The sequence below is a fragment of the Ricinus communis genome, chromosome 7 (genome assembly GCF_019578655.1).
Source record: "Ricinus communis isolate WT05 ecotype wild-type chromosome 7, ASM1957865v1, whole genome shotgun sequence".
Classification (NCBI taxonomy): domain Eukaryota; kingdom Viridiplantae; phylum Streptophyta; class Magnoliopsida; order Malpighiales; family Euphorbiaceae; genus Ricinus; species Ricinus communis.
Window position 1 is genome coordinate 5,647,742 of NC_063262.1, and position 12,707 is coordinate 5,660,448.

The 12,707-nt window shown below is 34.9% G+C and overlaps 2 protein-coding genes across 6 annotated transcripts; both read left to right on the forward strand.

Annotated features, from left to right (window-relative positions):
- The first annotated feature begins 267 nt into the window (after positions 1–267).
- LOC8277497 (pentatricopeptide repeat-containing protein At5g65560) lies at positions 268–6,506 on the forward strand. Of its 5 annotated transcripts, none has more exons than XM_015727358.3 (5): positions 268–3,498; positions 4,216–4,378; positions 5,738–5,844; positions 5,916–6,073; positions 6,161–6,506. In XM_015727358.3, exon 1 carries the CDS (start codon positions 504–506, stop codon positions 3,222–3,224), a length of 2,721 nt encoding a protein of 906 aa, XP_015582844.2. In that variant the 5' UTR covers positions 268–503; the 3' UTR covers positions 3,225–3,498; positions 4,216–4,378; positions 5,738–5,844; positions 5,916–6,073; positions 6,161–6,506. The 5 variants fall into 5 exon arrangements, with proteins under 5 accessions (XP_015582844.2, XP_015582847.2, XP_015582845.2 ...); XM_015727361.3 differs by having other exon boundaries at positions 6,181–6,506; XM_015727359.3 differs by having other exon boundaries at positions 5,746–5,844.
- A 2,963-nt stretch (positions 6,507–9,469) lies between these two features.
- Positions 9,470–12,707, forward strand: LOC8277499 (UDP-glycosyltransferase 91A1). The gene is made up of 3 exons (XM_015727345.3): positions 9,470–11,698; positions 11,983–12,123; positions 12,213–12,707. Exon 1 carries the CDS (start codon positions 9,600–9,602, stop codon positions 11,013–11,015), a length of 1,416 nt encoding a protein of 471 aa, XP_015582831.2. The 5' UTR covers positions 9,470–9,599; the 3' UTR covers positions 11,016–11,698; positions 11,983–12,123; positions 12,213–12,707.

Genomic DNA, 12,707 nt, shown 5'->3' on the forward strand with positions numbered 1-12,707 from the left:
TATATTATACTGAAACCTAGAAAATAAATAATAAAAAATTAATCTAAATTAATCACTATTCAACGCGACAAAGAGAGTTTAGTATAAATTTATGAAATAAATAAAATAAAAAATAATTTTTAAATATTAAAAATAACTAGTATAATGAAAGAAATATGGGCTAACAGTAATTACCTACAAATAATCACTTATATTACAAAACTTAAATTGTACGGTCAAATTTTGTATTGTTTCCTAATTTGTAAGCAGAAGCCCATAATTACAGTGGACGTAAAGTCCATGACACAAAACCCAGTCCAACGAAACCAGTCTCCACTCCTCTCCAGCCGACCCCTTCTGTAGCCGCAGCGCCTGCGAATCTCTCTTTTTCTCTCTCATTCCTCCATTCCACTGTATTATTTCAGCTCCCTCCGATCCAAAATCTTACGCTCAAGCAAAATGCACTAAGAACATTAGTGGATATCTCCATGAATGGAGCCCTCACAACTATCTGATCCTCCAAGATGAGAAAATCAACGTCCATTATTCACCCAGGTCAGTCTTCTCCAGTCACTTCCCTTCACCATCACCTCTTTAAAAGACCCATCTCAATTGCACCTCTTCACATAGACCCCGACCCGCCTGATCTCTCCTATCAACTTCTCTCAATTATTTCACTTCCTAACTGGCAAAAACACCCTTCTCTCCGTTCTCTAATCCCTAATATCTCTCCGTTTCATGTTTCTTCTTTATTTAACAATAACCCAAATCTTGATCCCCAAACTGCCCTTAAGTTTTTCGATTTTATATCAAGAAAACCTGGGTTTAAGCACACTGTTCAATCTCATTCTTTTCTTTTAAACATTTTGATTCTCAATAAATATTTTGGTGTTTCCGAGAAAATACGCATTTCCATGATTAAAAGTTGTATTTCCATTGATGATATGAAGTGGGTTTTAGACTTTTTAAGAGAAATGAATAGAGATGATAACGAATTGAAGTTTAAGCTTACTATTAGGTGTTATAATGAGTTATTAATGATGTTATCAAGGTTCTTATTGATTGATGAAATGAAGAGGGTTTATGGGGAAATGTTGAATGACATGGTTACACCAAATATTTATACTTTTAATACAATGGTTAATGGGTATTGTAAGTTGGGGAATTTAGTTGAGGCTAATTTGTACGTGAGTAAGATTTTGCAGGCTGGTTTGCGGCCGGATACTTTTACTTATACCTCATTAATTTTGGGGCATTGCAGGAATAATGATGTAAATAGTGCTTTTAGTGTTTTTAATATGATGCCGAAAAAGGGTTGTCGACGAAATGAGGTTTCGTACACGAATCTTATACATGGATTATGTGAGGTTGGAAGGGTTGATGAAGGTATTAGTATTTTTAAGAAGATGAGGGAGGATGATTGTTATCCGACTGTACGTACATATACGGTCATTGTACATGCATTGTTTGAAAGTGGTAGGAGAATGGAGGCGATAAATTTGTTTAGTGAGATGAGAGAGAGAGGTTGTGAGCCAAATATTCATACTTATACTGTGATGATCAATGCAATGTGCAAAGAAACTAAGCTAGAAGAAGGTAGAAGAATTTTAGATGAGATGGTAGAGAAAGGGTTGGTTCCTAGTGTGCCTACTTATAATGCATTGATTGATGGGTACTGTAAGGAGGGAATGGTGGAGGCTGCTCAGGAAATATTGGATTTGATGCACTCGAATAGCTGTAACCCGAATGAGCGGACTTACAATGAGTTGATATGTGGTTTTTGCAGAAAGAAAAATGTGCACAGGGCAATGGCACTCCTTAGTAAAATGTTAGAGAGCAGACTGACCCCAAGTGTGGTTACATATAATTCCTTAATCCATGGACAGTGTAAAATAGGTTATTTAGATAGTGCTTATAGATTGCTTAATTTGATGAATGAAAATGGAGTAGTTCCTGATCAGTGGACTTACAGTGTTTTCATAGATACTCTTTGTAAGAAAGGGAGAATTGAGGAAGCTAATGTACTGTTCAATTCTCTAAAGGAGAAAGGCATAAAGGCAAATGAAGTGATATATACTGCATTAATTGATGGATACTGCAAAGCTGGGAAGATGGATGATGCTAATTCTTTGCTTGATAGAATGCTTACCGAGGACTGTTTGCCTAACTCATCAACTTATAATGCGCTTATAGATGGATTGTGCAAAGAGAGAAAAGTTCAAGAGGCACTTTTGTTGATGGAAAGCATGATACGGAAGGGTCTGAAATGCACAGTTCCCACATATACGATTCTTATTGTAGCAATGTTGAAAGAGGGTGATTTTGACTATGCTCATAGGATTTTAGATCAAATGGTTTCCTCAGGATATCAGCCTGATGTGTATATTTACACTGCATTTATTCATGCTTTTTGCACCAGAGGAAATATAAAAGAAGCAGAAGATATGATGAGTATGATGTTTGAAAGAGGTGTTATGCCTGATGCACTAACTTACACATTGGTAATTGATGCATATGGCGGTTTGGGATTATTGAATCCTGCATTTGATGTTCTCAAGCGAATGTTTGATACTGGTTGTGATCCTTCTCATCATACCTATTCTTGTTTAATCAAGCATCTCTTAAAGGAGGAACTAACAAAAAAATATAAGAATGTAGCACTGTGTGATTCCATTCCAAATGTCTTCTTTGCTGATGTTGCTGATGTTTGGAAGATGATGAAATTTGAGACTGCTCTGGAACTTTTTGAGAAAATGCTGGAACATGGTTGTTCACCTAATATTAACACCTATGCAAAGCTCATTATAGGACTTTGCAAAGTGGGGCGTTTGGGAGTGGCCCAAAAATTATTTGATCATATGAATGAAAGAGGAGTATCTCCCAGTGAAGCTATCTATAACTCCCTCCTCAACTGTTGTTGTGAGCTGGGAATTTATGGAGATGCAGTGAGACTGGTGGGCGCTATGATGGAGCATGGTCATTTACCACTTCTAGAGTCTTTGAATGTACTTTTCTGTGGGCTATATGAGGAAGGGAGCAAAGAAAAGGCTAAAGTAGTTTTCTCTAATTTGCTTCAATGTGGGTATAATGATGATGAAGTAGCTTGGAAAATTCTCATTGATGGATTACTTAAGAATGGCCTTTCTGATGGATGTTCTGAATTGCTGGGCGTCATGGAGGCAAGGGGTTGCCAAATTCATCCTCAAACATACAGAATGTTAATTGAAGGACTTGACGGGACATAATCTTTTGTATTGTCTCTAGTGAAATCTTTAATTTCTAGGGGAAGAAATGTTTCAGTTTACATGTTGAATATGGAGGCTAGTGTATATAGATGGCAATTTAGATCCTCTTGACGTGCAGTCTCCAAATAATTAGCTGGGATTCGTTGGTTGAATTCTAGAATCTGCAGTAACCTGTTCAATGAGGTAGCTCATTTTTTATGAGAAAGACGTACTGTTGGATGTAGCAGCAAAACTGTGTAGAGAAAGGGAATCTTAGATGACAATCAAGTGGCAGGTGATTCTTAACCTTGTTAGATTTATATATTTATTCTTAACATTTTCTAATAAATTCATCTGAGAACTACAAACTGATTTGACCTTATTATTTCAATGAATTATTGGAACTGCTTCTCCTGTGTAACATGACAAATACTGGAATATCACTTTGAGTTGTCATATTGTTGCAAGTGTAGCTTGTGCACTATTTCAGGCAGGGACATATTTATTACCTTGTGCCTCTTATAGTTGAAAAGATTACATTTGTTTTCCTCATCCTCTCAAATAAAGATGTATCTCTGCATTAAGCAAGGTGAACCGTGAAAATTGTAGGTTTAGAATCATTTTGCTGAAATACAATGATAACAGTCACCGATTAATATGAGGATAGAGTAACTTTTAGGAATGAGAAAATACTTAATTATCTGTTATCTGTATTGGAGTAAAGATTAGTTTTTGAAACAGAGAGTAGATTTTCATTCAAAATGGGTAAACTAAAGCTAGGAAGGTGGAGGATATCTCATATGCACTTGCTTTACATTTGGTTTCATGTTTGTGTACTTTTTTTTTTAATGTTTAGTGAGAACAGAAAGGTTAAAAAGAGTAAAAACCATAGTTAGGTTAACATTCTAGTTTCTTGCAATAAGTTATGCTATCCCAAAATAGATCTAAGGAAGATGTCTTCATTTTTTCTTAATCTAATCTCCAGTTTATTCTCTCATTTGACACTTTACAGGATCGTGTTTGGTTGCTACCTTGAGTAACAGGTCTTTCTGCACTCCAGCTATTTTGATACAATTCCATTGAAGCAAATGAGTAGCCAACCTCAAGCCTGCTGATTGAGGTAGAGGATCTTGTTTGGTTGGTATGCCCTTGCTGTATGCATGCGCTTATCCTTGGTAAATACAAAAATTCATCATTTATTTATATTTTGTCAGTGTTCATTCTCTTTCAGTATACAGTTTCCATTTCTTAATATTAGTGGTTGGTTATCCTGGATTGCTGTAGACATCTTCGGGTCTAAGTCATAATTAGGAAAGAGAAAAAAGAAACTAAACTTAGAGGCTCAAATTCTTTCCTCCTTGCTCTGCCCACTGCAAAACTGTTAATTACCCATTCAGTTTTAATATAAATCTTGGCTTCTAAAAACAGGTGGTTCTTTTTTACCTGTATCTTGTAAGAACTAATCTTATGGATGTCTCTCTTCTTTCAATAGGGTCAGTCTTTTTATTTTAAAATCAGGATAGTAATTAAAAGATGATTCAATTGCAAAAAGATTGGTTCTTGCTTCAAGTAAAAAATATCTTGATGTTTCAGTTCAATGAGCCAACTCATTGTTAAATCTGAAAATCATACTAAGTGCTAAATTTTGAGTCAGGAATAAGTGTCGCTAAGCTGTGGTTAGATTACATGTGGTTAAAACAGAAAGAGTATAGTTCCCTGAAGAACCCAAGACGATTGAGAAAGCATTGAAATTCTGAAATATGAGCTGAGGGCATCATTAGAAAAGACAAGATAGAATTTAAAGTGTTAGCTTGCTGGATTAGGTTTTGGGTTTTGTGAATTAGTAATTACAGTTGGGAAGCATAATAGAAGGAACAAGAAAAGTAAATTGAGAATAGTGTTGATGCTTTCAAAAGCTTATGTGCTTAGAAAAATAATTTGAGATAGTGTTGATGCTTTCAAAATCTTAGGTGTTTTCCTTACATTTTTCATTCTTCTGTAATGTTTTACTGTTGCAGTTGCTGTGGTCTTGTAAGTAACAGGCCTAAGAAATAGCTTCCAATCCAAAGAACTCTATCAATTCAAAGGTTAATTATCTTGCATAGAAGATTGCTCTTCATAGCTTACACTTGTGCAAATTAACTTTATAAACGATAGTATCGGGAACTATTGTGGATAATTTAGCAGGCTTGAAGCATGAGCTTCCTTAGTGAAAGTTAAAATACTGAATTAAGGACCCTAAGTGTTACAGTAATATGATTGGATTTTAATGTATGTTAAACTTTCTTCATTTAAAAGGGGAAAAAAAAATCCTTTTATGTTGTTTGTCTAGAGAAGCAGCTATTTCTTGGTACAGAAGTGGTGATTGTGTATGATGTAATTTCTAAATCTCTTTGGTTTAGAAAAGGTGTTATGAACTCTTATGATGATATAACCTGTAGTTTCTAAATCCCTTCTGTTTAGAAAACGTGTTATGAAATTATGATGATATAACCTGTAGTTTATCTAGTAAGATGATTCATACTGTTAAATAGGGATGCAGGAACAGCATCTTCTTTTCGAACCAGATCCAGAATCAGCTTCGTCTAATATACCCTCCTATCCTGATGTTCTAGCATGCCAGAGTTTGCCCTGCTTTCTGGTATTCCACTTTACTTTTCTGACTTCAGATGTTTCTATGCCAATTAATATGCTAATAGGAAAAATTTGCAGTGTAACGCGACGCTACTGTCTGAGTGAGAATGAATTTCCATGACCTGGCTTGGCAAAATTCCATCAGTAAGGATGAGTGCTGGTGCAAAAGTTGGATCAAAGTCTTTCAACCCTTAAAACATTCCGTCCTGAGTGTCTGAAGGGCATCCAGAAAGAAGGTAAATAAAAGTCTATTAGTACATGTCTGCTGTCATATACTTAATTGCTTGCTTGTCATAATTTTTGGCGATCCTTTTCTGATCCAGAAATTTCACCTGCTGGCCAGAACTGCAAATTGCTGTTCCTGCACCAGGATTATTCAAAAACTTCTACTGTACAAGTGATTAATTTCTGTTGGAAGGGAAAAAGAAAAGCGAGCAGAATATAATAACAATTGTGATTTTTGAAGAACAATAGCTGTCATCGGCAAAAGCAAGAAAATTTTGGGCCGGCTGATTTGGAGGGCAATTATTAACTGAACGGCTGACTTTACAAAAGGAAAATGAAGCAAAACGATTGCTGAATTCTATCAACAATGGCATCTATTTTTTCAAATGTGACAAAATCATTTAAAATAATAAAATCTAAGAAATTAAGTTTATCCTTGCAAAAGGAGTACTCCCAAATCAGTTGCAAGTGCTGAAACAGTTTTCTACATTTCTTTATGGAAAAGTAACAATAATACTTATGTTTTTTATCTTTATAAAAAATACGTTGTAAAATTATTATTTTTACCGTATAAAAACAATATAATTTTTTAATTTTTTTTTTCAAAAATACAGTATTAGTTGTTTTTTTTTTTTTTTAATAAAACAGTCAAAAAAACAAAAAGATAATTAAAGAAACAACAACATTGAATTTTTGAAAAAAAAATTATACAGTAAAAATGATATTTTTTATTGATTTTTAGGGTATTTGTCAAAAGTTGCCACACTTATTACAAAGAAATAGAGTAGATATTAGTAAGGGAATGAAAATGAGGCCTATTTGCGATTAGAGAGTCTGTAATTGCGGCAGGGCCCCCTTGCCACAGAAGTCTAATGGTAGGATTTGGGCTACCGCAAATCAACCTCACAGAAGTGTAATGTAAGGATTTGGACTATCGCAAATCAGCCTTTCCCTGCCGCAATTGTCCCCTGCGGTTTGTCCCTAGAGACTAGTTGAGGAAGGTTCTTGAGCGATTTTTGGCCATTAAAACCGCCAGCGGATAACAACTTTTTCTCTAGCAAAATCCATTACAAGCTTGAAGATTATGACACCGTAATACTACTATAGGCATCTCCATTTTTCCAAAGGAGTATGACAGTTGAACTCGAAAGAATCTCCTACGGGGCTTTACCCGACCATTAGATTTTATTTCTTTTGGGGGGGCTCAGTGACCCAAGTGGAAGTCTAGGAAAAAGAAAGAGGGGATAGATTGAACATCAGTAATAGGCTTTGCAGCCTGTCGGACTGTCATGGCAGGATCAGGATTATTATTTCTGAAAGCCATATACCTGAGTAACAATTGATTTATGCATGACGTGTCCGACTGTGTAGTCTATATCTCCTTTTTATCTTTTTATCTTTTTTTATCTTTTTCTTTTGACGTATTTGCTTGGCGCTACATGTTAAAACATATGGAGGACAATCAATTCTTGGCTTGTTGGTGCAAAATTTAATTCTGACAGTAGACTGTCGGTGCCTCTGAACAAAACAAGGGTGAAATTTAATTCTGCTTTCACTGCTACAGCTAAGGCATTGCTGATAACAAGTGTTGCTACTGTTCATATATGAGATCACATGGTTGAATGGTTCAAAATCAGATCTCTGACTTGAGTAAAACTAAAAGAAAGGCTTTAGATTTACCATGTCTCCTATTCTAATTTGCTCTCCTATGTTTTTAGGAGGATTCACCTATTATTGATCAGAATGTGCTACTTATTAATTAACCGGTCCCTCTGTCATTCAGAATCGTGCCCAACTTAAAAGCTCAAATAATTGAAAATAGTGTTTTCTTATACATAATTATATAATTTGTTTCTTAGTTTGTTTTTATGGGTCAATCAACAAAAGCAGCATCCATTAGCACTAAAAAAGTGCCAAATACAACAGATGAACAGAACAACACTACTGCTGAAAGATAGCAAAACGAGCAGCTGTAAAAGCTACCCTTGTAATTCTTGCTTGCAGACTTTGTCCTTCAGATCTTCTCTTCTAGGTCTCCTTCCCACGAACCACTCCATAAGATTTCTTATATAATTACTTCTGCCCTTAAGATCTCTTCCTCCATTTATATTCACTTCTGCGAATTCAACTCTCGCCCTGGAAAATATGCAGCAATCGTATTTGAGGCCCAATACGTGTCAAATCATAGCTCTAACCCGTATTAAAGGTGGCTGGATCCCAACCTAATTAATTATTTTTCTTTGCACAAACAGCAGTGGTCATATCATCTTGAATAAGCGAAATCAAATAAGCCATTTTATCTACATATGGACAAAAAAATATATTCCTATCTCCGTATATTTAGAATATGTCGAGTAAAACTATAGACGGTAAAATAATATTATTGTTAGAGTTTTAATATAGTTGTATATAAATTTGAGATTTTAATTAAGTTACTAAATGCTCTTATCAATTTATCTATACGCTCTTAGTCAATTTGAGAACATATTTATTTATATTCTTTAAAGTATAATTAAATATTTGATATTATCACCTGTTTATTTTCTATTTTATTGAGTTATTCCCTATTGGACTTGTTTAAATTTAGGCATGACTCGAGCTTGGTCTCTGGTTTGAATACTTTTAGTTGGGCAAAATCAGTTGCGCCTAAAATTTTAATCAAATTCTATCCTTTTTAACAATATATAGATTCTTACTTATAATTTTTTAGGGCGACCCATTTTTTTTGGATGGCCTCAATGAAACATTTAGAAGTCTATTTAAAAAATAATAGAAAATTTTGAATTTAGGCTCAAGCAGTTTTAAAATATAAATTATGTGTTTAAGCTTGTAAATTTTCGGATGGGATTAGATGGGTCTATCGGATACTTTAGCCCATGAGTAGGTCTATGCCTCGTAATAAATTACATTTTAAGGAATATGATAGTATAAATCTAGGATAAAATTAAAAATTTATTTTAATAATAAATAATTAAATAAAATGATTTTCTAAATATTATTTCAATATTTTTGAAAAATAATTCATTAGCTTCTGGAAAAAAGAATGGACTAGGAGAGTGTGAAATTAAAAAGAAAAAATATTTATAGATAAAATTTGAAAAGCATTAAATATTACCGTTGGAAAGAATATACAAACGTTACGGTTGCTTTATTAAAAAGAAAAAAAGTAAAACGAATTTAATTTTTAAAATATTATAATTGATTTTCAAAAGAAAAAGAATTTAGTTAAAAAAAAAAAAAACATTTCTGGAATTAATAGGTTGAATAGTTGGATCCACACGACAATTTTACAATATTATTATTTCTGCTCACGACAGATACATATATCTCATTTTTCACGTGCTCTACCTGCTAACCAAACCAATAATTCATCAGGTTTTATTTTGGTTATTTATATCATTGTCTAAATTTCTTGTTCCGTATTCATCTTCCGCGGTCTAGAGCTATCGTAATCGTCGTTTCTTTCTTTTCTTCTTTTTCTTTTTTTTTTGTATTTCACTCTTACAATCTTAGTATTTGTTAGCAATTTCATCATCAATGGAAAACGGTGACAGTAATCTTCATATAGCAATGTTTCCATGGCTAGCATTTGGTCACATGATCCCCTGGCTAGAGTTTGCCAAATTACTTGCAGAGAAAGGTCACAGAATCTCCTTCATATCCACTCCTAAAAACATCGATCGTCTTCCAAAAATCCCTCCATGCTCGTCACCTCTTATAAACTATGTCAGAATTCCATTGCCATCACTACAAGGTCTCCCTCCAAATGCAGAGGCCACCATGGATTTACCACCTAGCAAAGTTCGGCACCTGAAGAAAGCCGTCGACATGCTCCAACAACCCATGACTCATCTTCTTGAATCATTAGCTCCTGATTGGGTTCTTTTCGACTTTGCTCCTTACTGGATTCCTTCGGTTGCTGCTAAACTTGGTATTAAGAGTGCTTTCTTCACTATATGCACTGCAACAATGGTAGCTTTTCTTGGTCCATCATCTCTCTTGATCAACGGTGATGATGACAGGAAAAAACTTGAAGACTTCACTGTCCCACCAAAGTGGGTTACATTTCCTTCAACTATAGCATATAGGTACTATGACATCAAGAACACTTTCGACTGCGCAGAGGATAACATTTCAGGTGTCAGTGATTTCCTTCGCTGGGGATGGTGTCTAAAATCCAGTGACATTATAATGGTGCGCTCCTGCTCAGAATTTGAACCTGAATGGCTTGAACTTCTCGAGTCAATCCACCAGAAAAGGGTTTTCCCCGTCGGCCAGCTTCCTCCGACTGCTTGTGAGACTGATGACAAGACTGATTCCTGGAGATGGATCAAAGACTGGCTTGACATGCAAGAAAAGGGTTCTGTAGTGTATGTAGCATTTGGTAGTGAAGCAAAACCGAGCCAAGAACAACTTACTGAGTTAGCTCTAGGAATAGAGCTCTCTGGCATGCCATTCTTTTGGGTATTAAGGAACCGGCGTGGTGTTGCAGACACTGAGTTGACCGAATTGCCACCTGGATTTGAGGAGAGAACAAAAGGACGCGGTGTGGTTTGGACGAGTTGGGCACCTCAACTCAAGATTTTAGCTCATGAATCGACTGGTGGTTTCTTGACTCACTCAGGGTGGAGCTCAGTAGTGGAAGCACTTATGTTTGGAAGAGCATTGATACTATTGACATTCTATGCAGATCAAGGGATAAATGCTAGAGTTTTGGAAGAGAAGAAGATCGGTTATTCGATACCAAGAAACGAGTTCGATGGATCGTTTAAGAGAAACTCAGTGGCCGAGTCAGTGAAGTTGGTGATGGTAAGTGAAGAAGGAAAGATTTACAGAGATAAAGCCAAAGAGATGAGCGGGTTGTTTGGTGATAGGGCAAGGCAAGATAACTATGTGAATAACATTTTGAGTTACCTTAAAGGCAATAGACCTACAAAAAGGGTCATATGTTAATTTATTTCAAATTATATTTTTATTCTAATAAATTTGCAAATATATATTAATTTTATATTTCTTAAGCAATAAAAAAATTATTTATAATAAAATGGTTATTGATGTGAGTTTTAAAATCTATGGGTTCTTATATATATTTTTATTTTTATTGTGTTAAAATATAAAAGAATAATATTTTAATTCTTTTAAAATTTATAATTTTTGTGAATTTTTTTATTCTTAATCGGTTATTTTTTGGTAAAATAACTGAAAGCAACCGAAAAAAAATTGAAAAATAATTGAAAAACGATAACGCTAAGAATTTAAAAAAATAAAAAAATAGTATTAACAAAGTATATACAAATCTTTTACAAAAGAAATCAGGTCACCAACGGAATCTACTGAGATGCCTTTGTCAATTATAAATACATTATAATACAAAAAAGTTTGATATAAAAATTCGGCCATGAGTCACTCCGAGGAAGAGGACAAATCAAGTACACAAGGACGATCAAGCCCTGCCAGAACTTAATGTGACCTATATATCAGAATGGTCATTTTTGACATTACGCACAGGAAAAGCCATGTAATATGGCTATTTAAAAGCAAATCATCATTAACCCATTATCCTCATCAACATCCACTCCAGCCACAGCATAAGTAATGGATGCTCAGAGCAGCACCCTCGTCCAAGATCCTTTAAGGTTTGAGTTTTCCCTTCTTTACATGCTCATCTTCCTGCTGTAAGTTACTTAATAAACGATCCCTTTTCAGATATGTTGAAATTTGTATTGGTTTTGGTTTTTGTTATTCTTGTAAATAGATTTAATATTAATCTTGTAAATTTGTATTTCTGTTGATTTTTATTTTTGTTAATCACTTAATCTAATTAATAGATAGGAAGATCCTACAAGGTGATATTTAGAGTCAGAAATTTGTGTAAATATATATTTGCTACGTAAAATACTAGCCTCTCCTGTTTGAGCAGGTCTGTTACAGTCGGTGGTAACACCAGCGCAGGAAAAGCAATTTGCAGGTGCGGTGAAGGGTATACATGTGTTATTACCAGGACTGTTGGACCTGATGCAGGCAAGACCTACAAATGCACTGGAAATTGCACATGCGTCTTGTATGTGAACTATCTTCAGCTAATTGTTTATTGTTTCTAAGAAAAAGAATATGTTGCTTAAATTTTCTGCTATCTTCTTCTGAAAGCAGAGATGGGAATGCTGATGAAGGCTCAATCGTGCAGCAGAAACTAGAGAGCCTCGGTGAAAGCAGCGCATACTGCGAGTGTGGTGAAGGATGGAGCTGTGTCATCACCAAAACTTAAGGTCCTGATGCAGGAAAAGCCGGCTTTGAATGTGCTGGGGGTTGTACATGTGTCACTACTGCCTGATAAACCTAAGTGCGCACCTCAGCATATCTGTATTTATCTGGTTAGATTAAAATTTGGCACTTTGTTGTATTGTAGTCCTGTTTGTGAGTTCGCTTGCTGATTGTACAACAATGAATAAAGTTCTGCCCGAAAACTCTCCCAAGTCTTTTGGATCGTAAAAAACAAAACACAAAAAAAAAAACATATGGTTCTTATGTGTGTTTTCATGTTGATTGTAACATAATATCTAAGAATATGTCTGAAAGCTCTCTCAACTCTTGTGGTTATAAATGCCATTCCCCTTATTATAAAATACTGTGGTGGATTGAGTTTTA